A 21,107-nucleotide genomic window follows, 5' to 3' on the forward strand; every position below is an offset into this window, starting at 1 on the left:
CAAAGTCCTTCAGTATTACAGCATCAGCTTTTCAAAATCAAACAAAAAAAACAACCAAACAAGCAAACAAAAATATGAAACAAAACAAAAATCCACCTCACCCTATTGACCTTTGCAAAGTATAGCTTGAAACTAAAGCCTGCAAGTAGAACATTAAGTTATTTCACTTTTCCATACACATTTTCTGATTCTTGTTCTAAGCATCATGTATGTTATTTTCATTTCAGAAAACGTTCTTTTCATTTTCCTTTATTTTCATTTTCTCTTTCCTTTTCTGAAAAAGGAAAGAGAATACGTTTGCCATAGCCCACAGATCAGCCAAAGAGAAGATCAAGGTTCACAATAGGACTGATTACTGATATGTATTGCTGAGAAATATGCAGTACAAAAGCTGCATCACCATAATCACAAGCAGGATGCTAATACAAAAACTAGACAAAAGCTGATGGTTAAAAAGCCAAGAGGGTATAAAAGCACAAAGAAGTAATACTTCAAAAAATGCAGTTAGGTCTCTAAAAGTTAAATTATACGCATCTCAGGCACATTAAGCCCTTAAGCAAAACAGAGTATTTTCATTCAAAGTAGTTAATTCTAGTGTAGCTGGACGTAACCAAGTTTCAAACCAGCAGAGGGCTAAACTATCATCAAGCAGACAGAATGTGGTCTCTATTATCACTATTACTTTTAATCTGTGAGAGATTTTAATTCTCTGTGTCAAAACATGAAATAAAGTCCATGTTTTTATAAATATACCTACTCTGAATGTAGAGAGTAAAGGCACTGCCTTCTGCATTCTTTTCCATCCTGCAGAACTTTGTTCAGGGAAGATCTTTCAACCAAGTATTGGTTGAATGAAGTCTCACAAAGGCACATTAACAAATCAGAAATAGAAACAAGCACACCAACAGAGTCTCAGGTTCATCTTGCAAAACCCCATTCATGTGACAAAGCCAGACAAATTGAAAACCTTCCTGTGCAGTATGTAAATCACAAAAAATGAGTCTGAGCAGAGTTTAAGGAGTGCATGGTTTGCAAATCTGTTTTTTATATAACATATGCTGGACAGTTGACTACTTTACTTACACCACTCCAAAGTACCAGTCTTGGCTCCCTTCACCTTGCCTCTCCCACCCAGAGTAACCCTTTGCACTGCAAAGCCTTCTTGTTTCCTCTGCTGGCGCTACATACATTCTCCCTTTGCCTAGAGTGCCTCCTAGTGCTAAACATTGTGAAGGAAGCAAACCAGCTCTGTAAAACAGCTGGCAAAGGAGGGATTCACATTCAATTTCTTAGGGCTGAGAACAGGCATCATGTCCAAATTTCAAAAAAAAAAAAGGTTGAAATCATTCTTATAGCTAATTTCTGCATCGAGGCAGAATTTTAAATGCACAGTGCAAGTCTTTTTTTTTTCACTGAAGAAAGATGCAAAGCATATGTTAATTAAGCTTGCAAAAGAAATGGTGCCTACAAACAGGATTGGCTTTCTGAAGAATTTGTTTGCTCATAGACTATTAGTAAGTCAGTAATCTGCATCCTGAGAAGTCATAAAGTATTTATGACTTTTCCCAAGAGAAAAAAACTTAAGTTTAGCTGGAAATTTATAAATATTAAAAAGATCTTTGTTGAAGTAAAAAAAAGAAATGTGTTGCAGTTACCTCAAGCAGAAGTGCCTGAGAAGCACAGAATTTACTTTTTAGAACCTAGTTCAACCTCCCAATGTGTGATGTAAAAAACCAGTGCCCTTACCCCAGACCTGTTCCTACAAAGCTTGGGAAAGGCACCATAATTCACTTATTGGCATGTGTGGATGCACAAAAACAAGATGCTCTGTGAGATTTCAACATAAGGTGCCTCTAACTACAAAAAGAAAAATAACTTAACTGGGGAGACCAAATTACAGTTTACACTGTTTTGTACATAACAAAAAATAAGCATATATATCTTTTCATTATTTCATTATACAAAAATGCATTCACATTAAATCAAACACGGGAGCAATTCACTAAAGTCCTGATTTACAAAGAAAAAGGCCAGAGATCTAGCAGTAAGCAAGATGGCATGCAAAACTATACCACTTTTTAGTCTCCAAGCAGCACTACAAAAGTAAATTTCAAGTGTATTATGCTTATCCTTATTTTATTATAACATAAATGAAATTAACATTTCTACTTCATTCCATGAATTTGGTTCTTCACTAAACCATTATATAGAAAAAGATGTCTAGAATTTAACAGTCTAGATGCACATCTGTGCCATGTGGTCTATGATGACCCTAGCAGACCAGGGATATTGGACCAGATGACATGCTGTGGTCCATTCCAAACTTACCAGTTCTGTGGTTCTGTGAAAGTCTCCTCATGTTCACTATCCAAAAACCAGAATTTTAAATGCTGACCTCAAATACATGAAATTTCCCAATTCATAAAACCATTACAACTCAAATGTTGAGGCCTAAAAAGCAATTTCAGGCTCTCCTGGTATGCAAGTTGGTTTTCTCAAATAATTTAGTTAAATGTATTGAACCACACTAACACTGTAGATTACAATATTTTTGGAATGCATTAAGCCAAGGATGTAAAAACAAAATCTAATAAAGGTCACCTTACAATTCTGTCTTAAAAGCAGTGTTAACTAATTTTCCAAGGGTTCCAACACACATATATGCATGTTTAAGCATGCACTCAAAGGTAAAGTTGATACTTATGCACTGTAAAATCAACCAAAGTACTTAAATTTTTTGTTTAAAAAAGAGCACATTTAACCACAAATCTCCCCCTAGAAAAGTGTAGTGTACTCAACACAACAGTTATTCAAATTAAATTACTTCTCATTACAACAGAAAGTTTTTCAGTTGTCTACAGAATCATCTCTAACCTGATTTCAGCTTCTGGCCAGGCAAACTTGAAGAAATTACTGTATTAATTAGTGTGTGTGGATAGTACATTAATAATTCATAATTGTTTCTCCTGCCTCAAGAAACACTATTGCATACAGCTATGATAATAACTTCATATCTACCAAAGTATTAAAAGATTCTTCTCCTTCTTTTTTTTAATCATGAAGAGCTTCCTAGTCTCCCAGTACCAAACAAAATACAACTTTAGTAGGACTGACTGACTTCTGAAGTATGAATTTCCAGAACTAAAAAGACACATGCAATCTTGAAAGTGTAGGAGAGGAAGGCACCTAATGAAAATGTTTGTTACTTTCAAAAGATGGATGTTCCAGCTGGTTTTCTGCATTACAGCATAATGATTTATCCAAATTGATCTTTAAAATTGCAAGTTCTAATCTAAATCTATATAGATTTAAAATAAACCACTATGAACTGCATTGTCTGAACTCTTCATTGCTTTTTAGAGAAAGAAAATATGTATAATATTTTATTCAAAGTAACACCTGAGCTTTTGCCAAAAGAGTGAGCTTCTTTACATGCCCATGAAAACAAATTAAATTTTTCTAAAAGAATTCTTATGTAGTACATAACAATTTCACTGCTTAAAAAACAATGGTTTAACTTAATTTCATGCAGAAGTAGAACTCCAAGCACACATAATGTTACCTAATTTCCATAAAAAGCAAACTACATCATGTAACAGTCACATAAATGTTCCTCTGTTACAAGCCTGAGGCAAAGGGAATCATTACTGCTGTTTCACTTATATTAGAAATGCCTCCATTAAAATAATTGAAAGAAAATGCTTACTATGGTTATAACATTTTTACTTCTTCACAAACTCTTATACACTCACTGCTATGTTTTCAACGTGAATTCCTGGTGGCATTATAATGACAATTTATAGGTAGTTCCAAGTTTCTCTTCTTAAGTTAGACCAGAAGAAGACTCCATCAATTTTTTCTCATACAAACAAGGAAGTACAGCTGCCTTTCAGAAGTTTCTTTCCTAAATCCAGTTTTATTGGTAACAAACAAATCAGTCAAAAGCATCCCTAAACTCTGCTGTCCAGAAGTGAAGTTAGCAATGATGGCACAGGTGACATGTAGAACAATAGAAAAAAGAGCATCTCTTATTATCCATTCCGAACAACAACTGTAGAAAAAGACCACACTGAAGCTTTCTGATGTACAAATGTGAAAGCAAATAATCCAGGTATATTCTTACCAGCTCTTTCAGATTTTTCTTTTTGCTCTTTTAATTCCTCGCCTTTTGTAGTTATTTGTTTGATTCGAGCACGCAGTTGGGCTACCTCCTCCTCCTTCATTTCCAATGTTTCATGCATTTGCCGCTTTGTCTCTGCAATTACCATGCCCTGTGGAAAAGGTCCTTGTGATAAAAAGCTAGCAAATAAATAAGACATATACCTGGAACAATTTCAAGCCAGGGCACAATCATTTCCAAGAATAAACTGTAGTCTCTTATTACGAGACCAGAGATCATAGGACTTTTCTATGCTAGAAAACAGAAAATGCTAACAAAAAGAAGATAAGAATAGGGATTATTTTTAAGACTACCCAAAATTTATCTAGTGGTGAAAAGAACTCCAGTAAATATGGACCATCCAAAAACTTCCTCCTTCTGATACAGACACTTTCCTTTGAAACATGTATTCTGTAAACAAACCCAAATTAAAAGCATTGTAAAGTCTGTACTTCTCCTTTGAAAATACAACACACAATGTTAGTCATGTCACTTATGACACCACCAGAAGTTACTCCAGGTACCAAGACTGTGATTAAAAAAACTTTTAAGGAGCGAAAAACTGAGAAACTCCTTTATTTTCTATCAAAAGCACAGTTACTTTACTGGTATTATTTTTAAATTAATTTAATTGTATCTCATCTTCATTTGTGTTTGGGGTTTCTTTGTCTGTTTTAGAATTGACATCAAGGAGTGCATTCAGTATATCTGTTTCATCCTAAATAATATCATGTTTCAGTGTTAAGTATAACTTAACAGACATATCTTATGGTATCTATACAAAAAAATTCTTAAGTAGCTTAAATTACTTGTTTATTGAAACATCGATGAAACCATGAGACTACTAAAACCAGCTTCTAATACCAAGAGCTAGATATTTTGTGTTTTAAACAATCTTCATCAAAACCTACAGCTTTGTTTACCTTGTCTTGTTCTAGCTGTTCAATCAAATTCTTTGCATCACGCAGCTGTGTAATCAGTTTAGTCTTCTCAGCCATGTGAAGGTCCTAAAAAAAGATCCCAACCACAAGTTGGTTGACAAACAGCTTAGCTTTGGCTCTGACCCTGCACTATGCCTTGGAGGAAGAACACAGAACACAAGCAAGGGAAACTGAAGTGGGCAGTTTTAAATTACTTTTACATCTCCCAGAGGTAGGCTGCCTAATGGCTTCTGTACCAATTCAGAGATATGATGGCTTTGTTAGAGCCTCCACACGTGGAGGTCTGAGTTGATAAAGTAAAACAAGAAATATGTCTAAGATTTCTGCTCTATTACCTGCATCTTGCTTTACAAGAGGATCTCAGCAATGCAACATAAATGATTGTTACTAGCCATATTCTAGAAAATGTCATTAAAATACTCAAGTCTTTCAGAGATTTTTCAAACCAGGCTAGAGCTCAGAGATGAAGACAGACACAGGAATCTGATCTCTGCAACTAAAGCTAAGTACAGCTATACTTAGCACATTTTCAGGTTTCATTACTATTAGCCACCTTACTTACGCTCCACACTCAGCATTAATGGCCTTAAAAGGAAAACTGAGCAAAGTATTAATTTATTAGCTTTGGGATTGCACTTATGGTCACTACATTGTGATCTCTACTGCCCCGCCTTCCTTTTTTTTCTGTTAATTTACATAATTAATGCCTCATTCACTATGTCTTAAAGATTTAGCTCTGCTCCACTTTTCTCACTTTACCTTCTGTCTTCTATGCTAAGACAGTCTTCTTCTCACCCCAATTTCCCACAAGTATTTATTTCTAATACCATTCTGATGGTTATTTATACAGTAAGTTTTCATACCCTACTTCACCACTCTAGAATAATTGCTGAGTGTATTCATTCCAGGTTGGTTTTGAACCTTTATCTTCAAAAAAGTACAGGGACAGTTTGTTTCATGGTCTGCTCTATCAATACATTTTGGAAATACTGGAGTTCTTACTGTATTTTCATGGTTACTCATAAAGCTAAGAGCATTTTCCATACCTTCATTTTTTCCAGCTCCTGAAGCCTCTCTTCCAGCTGTTCCTGAAGTGCCTCTTTCTCGTTGGTTAATTGGGCACAGCACTCCTTATGTGACCGAATAGTCTCCTTACAACGTTGAAGCAAGTTCTCTTGGCGCTTCACCCTTTGATTAAGAGCTTCCAGTGTTTTAAGAGAATCTTCATTACCATCTGTAAGACAACATACCAACATTACCATAGGCATGCCATTTCCAAAATGCAGATCTGCATTCATCATTCACAATGCAGTGGACTCATAGGTCTCTAAAGAAAGTTGTGTGAAGTCAGCAAAACTTCCTAGTTCCTCCTGTAAGTGCCAGAAACATTCTACACTTACACAGAGTTGTAAAGAGTATTTAACACCAAGTTAGCTTAAAAAAACCCAGTTACTTTATCAGGTTCAAAATGAAGCTATTAATCAAAAAGGATTTTTATGTAATTAAAAAGTCATCATGATTTATAAACCTGCCTGCTGCTACTAACAGAATACGCACAAGTAGGAAAAAATGTGACATAAAGCAAATCACAACTCTCAAGTGCCATGCACACAGATTCTTGCTTTCCCAATGCTGGGCATGACATTAGTTCTAAAATACCCAGGTTGGCAATATTACATTCAGCAGGATAAAGGTTATACTTAGCGTCTTTCTGAGTAGTACTCATAGAATCATAGACTGGTTTGGGTTGGAAGGGATCTTAAAGACCATCTAGTTCCAACCTCTGCCATAGGCCGGAAAACCTCACAGAACAAGTTGCTCAGAGCTCCATCCAGCCTGGCCTTTAACACTTCAAAGGATGGGGCAGCCACAACTTCTCTGGGCAACCTGTTCCAGTGCCTCAACACCCTCATAGTAAAGAATTTTTCTAATATCTATAATTTAAACCTACTCCCTTTCAGTTTGAATCACTGTATAACTAGCACATTTGGCAATATTTTACTGTATGCTTCTGCTCTGATACTCTGGAGGCTGCAAGGGTATTTGGCATTGTACTGGATTTGCATGGCCAAGCTTCAGTAGTTAAAGGGGAACTACAGGGATGGCTTCTGCAAGGAGCTGCCAGAAAGCTTCCAGAGGCTTTCTTCATGTCTGGCAGAGCCAATCCCTGGTGAAATTCCAAAGACAGGTGTGCTGCTGGTCAATGCTGGACCAATTAGGAATGGTGGTAATGCCTCTGTGATTAAAAAATTAAGAAGAAAGAAGAAAAAAAGTTATTGCACAGTTGTAATTGCAGCCAAAGAAAAGCGGGGTGAAAACATGTGAGGGGAACAAATCTGCAGACATGAAGATCCATGGAGAAGGAAGAGGAGGAGGTGCTCCAGGCACTAGAGCTGAGATTACACTGCTGCCTATGGTGCAGAGCATGGTGAAACAGCTGTGCACCTGCAGCCCATGAAGGACCAGGGGGATGCAGAGATCCATGTGCAAACCATGGAGGAGTCCATGCCAGAGCAGGTGGATGCCCAAGAGGAGACTGTGACCCTGTGGGAGGCCCATGGGAGAGAGAAGCCCACTCTGGAGTAGACTGTCCTTCAAGAACTGCACCCCGTGGAAGAGTGACCCACGCTGTAGCAGTCTGAGGACTGTGGGATGGGCTCACATTACAGCAGTTTGCAGGGAGCTGCTACCCATGAGATGGACTCATGCTGGAGAAGTTCTTGGAGAACTGTCTCCAGTGGGAGGGACCCCACGGTGGAGCAGCAGATGAAATCACAAGTGATGAACTGACCATAAACCCCCATTCCCTGCCCATCTGGGGAAAGAGGTAAAGCTGGGAAGGGGTGGGGTGGAAAAGGTGTTTTTAAGGTTTCATTTCACTTCTTATTATCCTGCTCTGATCTTATTAGTAATAAATGTGTTTCTCATCTCTAATTCGAGCCTGTTTTGGCAATGACAGTATTTAGTAAGGGATCTCTCCTAGGCCTTATTCCAACTCATGAACCCTTCTTTAAATTCTCCCTCCTCTGTCCAGCTGTGGAGGAGAGTGAGAGAGCCACTTTGGTGGATGCCTGGCACACTACAGTCCAGAGGCAGACTTACTCACAGAAAACATCTCGAATCACAATCTTTCATTATTGATTAAGCGGTCCAAAAACCATGGCACTAGATAAGAACACCTCTCACCTAACACTTCCTATCATCCCTACATATAAAAACCATAGCAGATGCTGAACAAATATAATTTCAAGATGTATGTTTACCTCTGTCTTAACCCTACCTTTTATGAAGGGTACCAATGAAAGACACTTTTATTATGTATCAGCATTATAATGTCCCTTGCTCAGTAATCAAATATATACAACATTGAGAATTCCACTGATTTAAACAACCTCCAGATGTGAGGAACACTCAGAGTATTCAATAGCAGGAGTATCAAAATTGATCCTTATTTTTACTTTTTTTCTGATAAAACAAGGAAAAAAAAAACCCCAAACTCACATACAAAAAGACAGAGACTGGCAACTAATCTGCTCTCTAAACTCCAGGGATAGGTCCTTACTTATGGGGGACAAAATCTCTTAATTGTATTAAGATGGGATAGTAAGAACACCTACCAACAAAGCAATAATTACAATGTTATTATCAATATTGACAAAGGAAAGACATACCATATCTAAATTCTTATGAAAATTTAGTTTCTTAAAAGGAAATTCTCCTCTAGCTGCCAGATGGTTTTCAAAACAATTGTCTTCTTCTAGAAAATACATCCTTACTAGGACATGGTCAGCCCTAAATACTGTTACTCCATCATAAATAACATCAGGTTTATTCCCCAAAATGTAAGGTCTCTTGAAAAAGCCACAATACATACCATTGCTTCCTGTTTCCACAATATTTTCTGCACTGACTTCTTTCATTGGACTTTGAACTTGTGGTTCTGATTGGACATTTTGATCAGGCAATTCAGTGCCTATCTGTCCATTCTGTAATCTCTGTTTCAGCAATGACACCTAAACAAAATGTTCTTTTTGTTAAAAAAATCCAAGGATTCAAAGCAGATTTTTTTTTAATCTTCAAAACTTAGAAAGAGTTAAATTTATTTTGATATCAGGAAGTAGAAAAAGGAGAAATCTGAGATTTTTTTACCATTTTTTCAAAGTCAGAATTATGCTTCCAATTAACAAAAATAAAATGACTATGGGTAGAGAAACAAAGACCAATTATGCAAAATACATGAATTTTGCAAAAGCAATTTTAGGTCAGACATCTGCTAATGTTGATAGCAAAACATAACAAAGGTATTTAAGTGCAAATCAGCCAATCCTACTTAACATGAGTGAGATTTTTACAAAGGTATCCTCTACCACAAAGACACACTTAATTTCTAGAAAATCCTAAATTCACAAGATGTTTTTCAACTTCAGAGCAATTATAATAAAACATGGATATGCATTATAGGAAATATATAGCTAAAAAGAAAAGGTAAGAAGAGCAATTTTAAACATCTGCTGGGTAAATTATCTTACCTGAGTTTGCAGGACACTAATTAGTTGATCCTTTTCTTCTAAGGAAGCATCAAACTCCTCTTGGAGATGTTTCTTAGCTTGTTGATCCATCTGGAGCTCCTGATAATACAAACACATCTCAAATAAATGTGAACTCAATGAATGTGAACTCAAAAGACTTATAAAAATATTATGAAATAGCACCTAAAATATCTCTTTCATAGGTGTGATCCCAAAATACAACCATGAAGTGCATATTTTTTTACTACACAACATTCCACACACTATAGTAAGAACATCCAATTATAATACCAGGATTAAAACAGCAAGAGTCTAGATTTGATGAAAAATTATCAAGGATTCTTTTTCCTAAAAGTAAGTTTGTACAGTGTTCATTTCAAGCCTGCTCCTGAAAAACTCTCTTCCATACACTCATTTGTCCTGGAAGCTGAAGACTGCACTTTGGAAGATTCCTCATTTCACCACCAGATTAAGTCAACATAAAGAGCAGAAATGCAAAATTCATTATGTTCATTCAATATGCCACCATACTAAAATGACAAATGCCATTCATAAGAGAAGAAAATTGGTCTTTTTACTCCACAAATGTGTCTCAAATGAGAAAGACAGAGAATGCCAAATAATTTAAGTATGTAGTTTTACTTGATACTTACATGCATTTATTTGGCTGAACACTCTTAGAAGCTTGTAGATATTGCCTAAATTCTTTAGTAATATCTACAGAGTCTTATAACATATTTTCTGAAGGAGGTTTTTTTTAATTACTTCCTATGCTTTTAAAGTTTAAGCATTTAAATTTCTTTAAGGAATTATCATTCTAATAGAAAATAAATGTACCTAAATTAATTCACATCTAACTGCTTATTCAGAGATCCAGAACCACACATACATTATGCATGCACTGCAAATATTTTCAGAAACTTTTTAATCTTTTTTATTTATGTATTTATTTAATCCATATATATCTTCCCCATGATTTACCTCAGGAAAAGAATGCTTCTATGACAGTTATTCTGCAAAGATCCCTTGTATAAAAGCAATCACCACCCATAAACATTAGTTTCATTAGCCAGGCAAAGACAGAGGATGACAGAAAGAGAAAGAAAGGATGAAAAAGCAAATGAGACAAAACAGAGCACTGCATGCTTCCTGCGCTGCTTTTCTCCAACTCTAAATCTTATTTTTATGCTGTCTTGCTGTCTATCCCTTACCTCCAACAGTGATTGTGCTGCCACAGATGAGGCTGATATCGGCTTTGAAAACCATTGCTGTAAGAGCTGAGCCTGCCCTGCCATGCACAGGCACGATGATGAGGGAAAGCATCACTGCAAAAACCATTACTCTCTTCCCAACTACACCCACTTCTTAACACTGCATTGCCTCATGTTCTCAGCAATTACTGATCACACTTCTGCCCTGTGCTTCTGAGCTTTAGAAGCAATTCCTTTCAAACAAAGCAAAGCAGGCCAGTGTGAGAACAAGTAAATGGTCCTCTTTGGATCTGAGTCCCTTCTGATCCTTTTCTGTGAAAGAGAACACTGAAGAGTGCTTTAAAACTAGCTTTAAAGAATTACCCCTAACAGGAGGAAACTAAGGTAACATTTATTTCTAGGGACTGTGTCACACTGTTAATTTAGCCTCAAAGGAAGATTAGTTTACTCATATATGGCCCTCTTAGAAGAAACTTGCCTGATTCAACATATTTATGGGAAAAATTCATTGTATGATGAAGAAAAATATTATTAAAATTAATTTCTGATTACAAATTACTACATCAATGAATGAACTATTTTGGACCATGTTAGCTTCCACAATGGAAACTTACCATTTTATTTGTAATTTTTCCTTCGTTGTCTGTTTTACCTAATGCTGCAACACCTGGGCTTCCAAAAGATCAGAAAAACACTTTTTGAAGTGTATCAATTAATGAAAAATAATTTCAGTGTTAGATTTGAAGGAATTTTTAAATTTACAAGATTGGTAAGAATGAAATTAAATTTTACACAAAATATACAGATACAGATGAATATATATAAAAGAAATATATGTGTAATTTATCTACATATATGAATCACAAAGACAATATGACAGAAGTCAAAAATAAAATGCACATGGTCCAATTCTATCATATGCCAAAGATTTAACTCTGTTCCACATTTGCCTTCCTGACTTCAACTAGTCTGGAAAAACTGGAAAACCAATCCTACAGGAGCATGGAGATATGGACCTAACACAGAAAAAGCTTTTTCATTTGACTTTGTAGTGATCTGGAAAAGACACAACCTTGGCAAGCCAATTCTGACAGTAAAGCAATGGTTTTTTCCCTCCTATGCACTGACAGTTTAGCTTAGGACATTGTGACAGTCCAGACACAAGCTATAGCTCAGATGAGCATGGTACTCCCAGCACTGACCCACTGTTCTCAGCTGCTGGGGCAGAAGCAGCACAGATGTGAACCAAAATGCTATCCCACTAGCACACAGAATTCACAACATGCTCACCTGAATTACTCTCTGGATCGTTTAAGAATGCCCAGCAATTTGCCAGTGACCTCCTTTGAAATGACTGGATGCCTGACTAGTCACAGGGATCGGTCCTTGTGGGTGAGCTTGAGCCTTGAGTACACATATGGCCAGAGGCTCACAGTCACCATTCCTCATTATGAAGGGGACAGGTCCAGTCCCTGTCTATGGGCAAAACACCCAACTGCCTGGAGTGAGTCTGCCTTCACATAAAAGGTGGGACCTCACCATGGTCTAATGGCTCCTGCAAGCTCCATGCCAGTGCTGCTGCTCAGTATTGCACATGCCAGAAGCAGGTGTGCAGTCATGAGACAAAGCCTGAAACTTTGGGCTAAATGGTACCCAGCTCTCCAGCAACATCAGAACACAGACAGAGCCCTTGCACATCCATCACCAAATCTGTTGTTGCACTAGCTCCTGAGGAAATAAAACAGCTTCAGCGTCATATTGTGCTTCATCGGGGTTTGACAATATGGCATTTTTCATTTTACCCTTTTAATCTGTTCTGTCCCATCATCTCTACTTGTTTTTTAAGTCCATTGTGTTTATTATCAATACCAAATACACTAGAGCTCCTCCTTCTAATTTCACTATAACCCAAGGAGGCAAATCATAACGCAACCTACTTGATTTTATGATTGAAACCAAACTACACTAAAATCCATAAAACAATGTAAATATTACAACTGAGATAATGAAGAATTTTTTTAAATTATCCTATTTTTTTTGATAGTCATTGAAACACTTACAAAAATGCACCTATTACTTGTGTTTGCCTGAATTAGTATTTGTCATTAATAGAAGAGCAACAAATTGCACAGGGACATCTATGGCTGGGCCCAACAATTCTGCACACACACACTTCTACCTATTTTAAAATGAAGAGAAATAGAGAAGTAGTTCAGTTGGTGATGCACTGCTCTGTCTTAAGAGTATAGCAATAAGCTGCTGAATGGGAAGCAAGCCAGAGGAGTAACCCCATATAAACAACAACAACAACAAAAAAAAAAAGCTGTAAAATACCCTGCTCTGTAATAGAAAATATTTTATGAACAAAAAAGTCAAAAGCTAGGCAGAAAAAGATCCTATGTAGGTGTGATATAAAGTAAACATGCAATCAATAAAGGAAATTACCTCTCTCAGTTCTCCAATTCTGCGAAGTGCTTTATCCTGGCTTTGACTCAGAATGCTCTTAAGAAAAAAAGGAAGAATAAAGATCAGGTGTATTAATGTAATTTTTAAATGGATAAATAAACTCAAAAAAATCACAAATGTAATTATTTGTTTCTATTTCAAGTCACGCTTGATATGCAAGTATTGTCATAAACTGCCAAGTGTGGGTTGGCAATCTATCAATCTATCACCTGAAGTCAACTGATGCAAGAAAAAAGGCTGGAGTACAATACTTTACAGTTATTTTGACAAATTAATTTTACCTTGGCTTCCTTAGAAATGCCAGCTAAGAAATCATCATCTGTTACATACTCACAACACACTGAAAATTAAATCTGTATTGTCACTACACATTTTAAGATTGAAAAAAGCATGCAGGTAAGACAGCATGAAAAGTAATGCTTACCTGTAGCTTCTTCTTTTCCCGCTGGATAACTTGATAAGCAGACACTAGCTAAAATACACAAATTGGATATAAAGATGATAATACATCTGCATATAGCCATCAAAATAATTTCCTTAGTTGTATCACTACCTGCATTTTCAAACTCTTCACTCCACTTGAGAACTTTCTTTTGATATAAATGTACTTAAATTTTCTTAATGTTTTCTTTTTCTATCTATAAAATATCTCCAATGCGTTAAAAAAAACAAGCCTACATGGCAAAACAATGATGTTACTCAGCATTCATACACAGTTTTCCCTTCCCTAAGACAACATACCACATACCATCCTTCAACACAGGGGGTCAAACCCAACAGTATCAGAAAGTTACATCCCAGACAGCTACCCCACAGGGGTGACCACTTGTAAGGGTACATGTACCAGGGAGATTAAGCAAAAATAATTTTACAAAAAGCATACATTAAAAAATACATTTCTAAATTTTACAATAAGAGGTGTAATGTTCTCATCCCATAAGCTTTGCGTATATCCAGCAAAGACAGATTGAAAGTAGACAGTATTTAATTTCTCACTGTAAGCTGACAAAGGGAGTAACAGCACAACTTCGTTTACTTAAATATTTCATTAATTTCATTACAACTGCCAAGTAGCACTATGTTGAAGTAGCATAATAGCATTTGGAATTAGAACATTGTGTTTTCAAATTGATGAAAAATTTAAGAAAAACAAATCTAGAACACCGAACTGAGAAAGTCAAAATATATCTTCAAATTCTAATTTAAAACAAACTAAACATTTTCAGAATTCAAAATTACTTTTAATTTCAAAGTGATATATATTTTGCCCTTGTAAGAAAATCAAAACTGCTATGGGTGGTTTCCTTCACCATATTTTTGAGATGCTAACTTTGCATCCTACTTTAAGAGGAGAAAAATATTTCTGCCTTAATTACTCATTATATATTGCAACAAGTTTCTTCCAAGCTCCAGCAAAACAATTATCTTCAATCAAACTGAAGAAACTCACAAAGCCAGGAAAAAACCCCAAGCCTTTCTGACAGAGAAAGTTAGGACTTGATGGACAGATTACATTAATAAAAAAAATCCCGAACAACCAAAAAAAGCACTAAAACAAACACACAAACTGAAGAATTTTCATTTTAGCAACTACTATTTACATACACTTTTAAAAAATACTTATTACACTAGCTGGAAGTGAAGGAAAAATTACTGTGAGACAACTGCTTTTTCAGGCATATGCTGAACACTGCAGTCACTGTATACATATTTTAGATTCCAGGGATTTTGACAAAAGTCTGCACAGGAATTTTTGTATTTGAGGGCAGAAAACATTAAAAGAACTGTAAAAAACAGTACAAACATCCAGTTTTAAATACAACACACACTTCAACAATTAAAAAACCCAAACAAAATGCCAAAACTAATTAAATAACCCAATACTAAAACACCACCTTCCGTCTGACATCTTTACCTTCCCCAATAATTTGGAAAATGAGAAGTGAACCTACTTATAATTGGTTTTCACTAAAATACCCAAAAAATTGAGATGTTTGAATTAATTCTTCCCAGGGAATACCTAGAAATTATAAAGAATAGAACTTGTTTCTTGAAAACAAAATGTTTACCTATTGCACATGGATAGAATATACACTGTGCATTTCAAGAACACATTGGAAAAAAAATTGCTGTAATGGGAGTACAAGTCATGCTCATCTCTGTAGTGAACTTCACCCCCTGTTAGATACTTGCAGTTGAAATTTCAATAGGCCTGCTCTGTGTGAGTAACCATTAATTAACCTCTACTGCTGACATCAGGAAATTATTTACAAACAAGAGAAGAAAAAGATTTCCATGTTTTATTACCAGAAAAACATTTGATGTTTTTAGGTCAAAAATAACTAGATTTAGAATAATTTAACTTCTGTGTTAGTTGTAAGATGAAACATTTGCTCCAAATAGGAAAACAAAGAGACTGTCCACTGCTGCAGTATCTGTTAGCCTAATCTCTTTCCCCTTTCTGCACAGCTAGACCAGTCACATTGCCTACCTCTGAGTATTTTCCCCTATAACTGCCTAAACTGCGCTCCATTCTACGCAGACGCTGCAGCAACTGCTCTTTGCTGAAGGTGTCCATGTTTCCCAGAGGCTCTTCAGTTTCACTTTCAATGTCAGAAGGTGAATCAAAGGTAGGACTGAAGGCATCCAAGTCTAGTCGATTCAGTGAGTCTCTTGAAGAGCTTCGGACTAGGGACTCTTTAGAAGAAGAGTGAAACAGGGTCTCTTTTACTGGGCTTCGAAACAAAGACTCCATGGAGGGAACTCGAAGCTGAAGCTTCGGGGCAAAAGACTGACTCTCACTTTGCTGCAAAAATTGAAAGAAAGTAATTATTTCTGCACTGCTTTTAGGTAGACAGACACACTAATGTCCAGGAAAGAGACTTGACCTGTGCAAAGAAACTACTGTTGTCTAACACATGCATTACACCAAATAGCTGCTACTCCCTTAAAAGAATCATCTCCCTTGTGCAGAAAAATCAAGCATACAACTACCAGATGTGCACAATTTCAGACAGCAACTAAATCTAATAAACTACAGCTCTGATTTAAACTTTTAGGAGAATGCATTTCTGTGTAAAAAGTGAGGAATCTGTAACTAATATAAATGGTTATTTACTGTTGTCTCAAACTTGAAAAATATAACTGACTCGCTTCTTAATGCATTACACAGAAGACTATTTATCTCAAAGACATAGATACTTTCCTATGACAAAGGGAACAAATTAATGGTAGAAATCCTTGTCGAACTAATGATAGTTCTAGCAAGCCATCTTAAACAATCCTTTTCTTATTTTTATTTTAAATGACTTTACAATTTTTACATAAAACAAAATTATTGATTTATGCTGCTATAGTACTTATTGCATCGTATACCAAAGGTTTCTGTGCTGTGGTAACCTTTACTGCTGGTGCTACAGAAGTGATGTGAAAGTATTACTGCACGATGCTGCCCCATCAAATGTTGGGAGTCACGTGCCAGAAGCCACTGCTAATCCCATTTCAGCAAGCTAAATGTTTCCCTGAGTCATAGTAAAAAATTACCTACATCTTTATAAACAGTGACAACATTTTCAGCCTATCAGTTCTTTTCCTTCAGCTTTCCAGACATGGAATAGGCCCTCTACTTTTGAAAGTGAGTTTAATGCTGCGCAACAAGATGCATCTCAATGCTGGCAGTCTGCTAACCAGTCCTTACAAAAAGAAAAGCTTCACGTATCAGTGACAATACTTAATACCAGCTAATGGGATTAAACACAAACAAAATATCTTAGTATTCTGACAGGCAACTACTTATCCCTACTTCAGCATGAAGAGAAATACCGGGCACTTAAACCAATGTAACACATAGACAACACAGCAGTGGAGGAGGAAACAAACCCCCCATGCCTTCCACATACCTGTGGAGAGACAGGTTCACTTCCATTGTTTTCTGTGGATCCCGGAAATGGTTGTTTATTCAAGTTCTACAGGAGGTAAAAACAACTGTTAGAAGAAACAGAGTACAAGGGCTGTAATTCAGTGATTCCAAGAAACAGCATCTGTGCTTTTTTCTTTGCCTATGTTTTTAGTACTTTCTTTAGAAAGCTTATTAAGGTGTCATCATGCAAACAAGATAGCTTGTTAAATTCAAAACAGATTGCTGCAATATGCGGAACTACAAAGCAGCTATGTGTGCATGGATTAGTATGAGACATCTGCAAATATGAGCATCTCCAATTAAGAAAGTCATAATGATTATTTATATAACATTTATGGACAAATCAAAGACACACCAAAAAGACAAAATTATAGCAGGAAAAGTCTAATTGATTACTAGTATTTACAGCCAATATGAGTTAGAGTTGGCTGTAACACCATCTTTCTTTGTTTCAGTGCATTGGAGGGGGAAGAAACTACCTGGAAAAGTAGTGCTGGTAACAAACTGTTTATAACTCCAACAAGCATGGAAAGAAAATTAAATTTTCAGAAAATATATCTTTAACAAAACTTCTGCATTCCCAAATAAAGGAAAACAAAACACACAAAACATTTTAAAAAATCTCTAAACAACAAAACAACAAAACCCAAAACAACAAAACAATACAACAAAAAACAATAGTCTGGAGTTGGTTGGTTTGTTTGGTTTGGGTTTTACGAGTTTTTTTATTGGTTTGGGTTTGTTTTTACAGTTTAGACATTTCTATTCCTAGCCTGTCTATCCTGCTTTTCCTGTGTCCTGTGTTCAGGTGTTTGCTAACCCAGTCCTAATTTTCAGGAAGGATGACGCTGTAAACTACAGGTCTCTTAGTCTCACTTCATTAACTGGTAAAATTATGGAGATGATTTTTCTGGGAGTTACAGAAAAACAACTTCAAGACAGAACAATCCTTGGTCACAACCAATGGGTTCACAAGGGAACACTGCTGCTTGCCAAATCTGATTTCCTTTTATTACAAGGTTACCCACTGAGATGAGCAAGGGAGGCCACTTGTAATCTTTTTGGATTTCAGTAAATCCTTTGATACCGTCTCTCACAGGACTCTCCTGGACAAAATATTCAGCAAACAGCTGGATAAACACATCAGGTAGTGTGTGAGCAGCTGGCTCATGGGTCAGGCTTAAAGTTTTGCAGTGAATGGGGGGACATCAGACTGATGAAATATCACTAGTGGGGTTCCACAGGGCTCCATCCTCGGCTCTGCGCTCTTCAATAGCTTCATAAATTACTTGAATCCAGGACTTAAAGGTACACTAAGTTTGACAATGATATTAAATTGGGAGGAGCTGTTGACTACCTTGAGGGCAGAGAGGACCTGGAAGAGGGGGCCTCAGCTAATTAGAGGGCTGAGTAATCAGCAACCATAAGAAGGTCAATGAAGACAAATGCCAAATTCTGCACCTGGGATGGGGCAACCCTGGATGTATGGACAGACTGGAGAACAAGACACTGGAGAGTAGCACCACAGAAAAGGACCTGAGAGTCCTGGTCAATGGAAAGTTGGATATGAGTCAGCAGTCCCCTGGCAGCCAGGAAAGCCAACCGTGTCCTGGGTACCTCAGCCACAACATCACCAGCTGAGCAAGGGAGGGGATTGTCTCGCTCTGCTCTGCACTGCTGCAGCCCCACCTTGAGTCCTGTGTGCAGTTTTGGATGCCACAATATAAGATACAAAGCCATTAGAGAGCATCCAAAGAAGGGCTACAAAGATGATGAAGGGCCTTGAGGGGAAGCTGTACAAGGAGCAGCTGAGGTCACTTGGCTTGCTCATCATGGAGGAGACAGAGGGAAGACCTCATAGCAGTTTACAATCTCTTCATGAGGGGATGTGGAGGGACAGGAGCTGTGGTGACCAGCGACAGGACTCGAGGGAATGGCATGAAGCTCTGTCAGGGAAGATTATATTGGATATTAGAATAAGGTTCTTTACCCAGAGGGTAGTTGGGCACTGGAACAGGCTCCCCAGGTTAAGTGGTCACACCATCAAGCCTGTCTGAGTTCAAGAAATGATTGGACAACACTCTCAGGAACATGGTGTGATTCTTCAGGCTGTACTGTGCAGGGACAGGAATAGGACTTGGGTCAATCTTGTGGGTCCCTTCCAACTCAGGATATTCTATTACTCTAACTTACACAAATCCAGATGGTTTTTTGCTGTATAAATCCAGTCCAACTGAATTAGCAGAATATGCTAGAAACCATCTTGGACATGGATTTTTTCAACAGAAGTGAAACACTGGGGCATATCAAACAACATATGGGTAAATTCACCTAAGAGCAGTGTAACTCTTAACTTTTAATCAAGCTGTACCCTGACAGTTACATGCAAGCTGCAAAATCTAAGGTGTACATAGAACTGAAATCTCAATCACAATCACCCTTGTAAATATATCTCCTACATGATCACACTCACAGCTTCTACTCTGGATATGCCAATAAGCATACCTAAACATTAATGTGGCAGAGAAATGATAAAAGAGCTTCAAAAAGGTCTGACATGGAGTAAATTTGAGGTAGTATAGAAATAACACAGAACAAAGAGAAATCCAAATAGTTAAGGAAACCAGAGAACTGAGCAGTTACCCATATGCAGACAAAACAAAACAAGCCATACAAAAAGTCTGGATTTGGAAACTGCTTCACCTAGCTTGAACAAAATCTGCATTCTGCTTCAGAACACTATCCTGTGGCAGTGGATTTGCTCCGAGTGGATTAACAGTTTTTACGGGTTTTAAACTGCAGCACTTCTACACTGTATTCTTGGCTCCATTACCTGTTCTTGTTTTTTCTCCTAACAGGAAAAGTTAATAATAAGATAACTCAAATAAAAAATTATCTTTTGCTTTATAATTTACAAAGCATCTGCTGTGCTACTATAAGACTGGCTATAGAGAAAGACAAACACTTTACCAAGACATCACAAAAAGAGTGATTGGGCATTGGAATGGGCTGCTGAGGGAGGTGGTGGTGTTACTATCTTTGGAGATACTTAAGAAAAGATTGGATGTGGCATTTAGTGGCATGTCTAGTTGGCAAGGTGGTGTTAGGTCATAGGTTGGACAGGATGATCTCAGAGGTCTTTTCCAACCTACCTAATTCTGTGATTCTGTGACTCACAAACTGAATAAACTTCTTTCAAAAATCATGTATTCTGATACACATAAAAAAGAGTTAAAGGAAACTCTGGAGCATTTGTTCATGTTATTCATAAATATAATTTATTATTTAACATCTATTTTAAAACACAAGATTAAGTAGATTTATTAAGTAGATTTATTAAATTTAATAAGGTTTTTATGACTAGAAAGCCCATGGATGCTGTTTGTTTCTGTGAAGATGCTTTAAAAAGCTGCCATTTAAGGACCTATAAAGATCCTTAAAAATGTAATTTCAAAGATAAAATAGTGCTGAGACTTTTAAAAGTTTCCTACTCATTACGCAGGCATCTTTGTATGCAATCTATGAGAACAAAAGAAGAACCTATATTTGGAGTTACACTTTCTATTGGCATAAATAATAAAAGGAATACACTAGTAATCTTCCATATAAAAAATGGACCACTATAGGTACCTGGCTGCTGAGAGTTTACATCACTGTGCTCTAGGGCAAAGGATTGTATTTGGGTATCTACACACTGAATGGTAAGCATGAATGGAAGTTGCTATATATAAGTATAGATCCAAGAGGCTTTGAAAAGCTTAAAAGCCCTAACCTTTCATAAGCCTGAAGAGAGCTTTCAGCAAAATTAGACTCACAGAGCACAAGCAGCCATTTTGAAAGTCTTAAAACCAGCAGTTACATCAGGGTTTCTGGAGACCAATG

General features: G+C 36.8%; 1 protein-coding gene across 9 annotated transcripts in view; it reads right to left on the reverse strand.

The window, feature by feature from the left end:
* GOLGA4 (golgin A4) overlaps nucleotides 1-21,107 on the reverse strand; it is a 73,851-nt gene that overhangs the window by 30,501 nt on the left and 22,243 nt on the right. For 4 of the 9 annotated variants that reach the window (XM_068201290.1, XM_068201259.1, XM_068201297.1 and 1 more), the window contains 9 exons: nucleotides 17,206-17,271; nucleotides 15,798-16,112; nucleotides 13,731-13,778; nucleotides 13,286-13,342; nucleotides 9,630-9,728; nucleotides 8,975-9,113; nucleotides 6,147-6,334; nucleotides 5,071-5,166; nucleotides 4,124-4,271 (listed from right to left, as the gene is read on the reverse strand). In XM_068201290.1, coding sequence (XP_068057391.1) covers nucleotides 4,124-4,271; nucleotides 5,071-5,166; nucleotides 6,147-6,334; nucleotides 8,975-9,113; nucleotides 9,630-9,728; nucleotides 13,286-13,342; nucleotides 13,731-13,778; nucleotides 15,798-16,112; nucleotides 17,206-17,271 — 1,156 coding nt within the window. Of the gene's footprint in view, nucleotides 1-4,123; nucleotides 4,272-5,070; nucleotides 5,167-6,146; nucleotides 6,335-8,974; nucleotides 9,114-9,629; nucleotides 9,729-11,454; nucleotides 11,502-13,285; nucleotides 13,343-13,730; nucleotides 13,779-15,797; nucleotides 16,113-17,205; nucleotides 17,272-21,107 lie in introns of those variants that run through there. The other 5 variants (XM_068201320.1, XM_068201276.1, XM_068201282.1 and 2 more) reach the window with 2 other exon arrangements.

Source organism: Anomalospiza imberbis, chromosome 1, assembly GCF_031753505.1.
Source record: "Anomalospiza imberbis isolate Cuckoo-Finch-1a 21T00152 chromosome 1, ASM3175350v1, whole genome shotgun sequence".
NCBI classification, from domain to species: Eukaryota; Metazoa; Chordata; class Aves; order Passeriformes; family Viduidae; genus Anomalospiza; species Anomalospiza imberbis.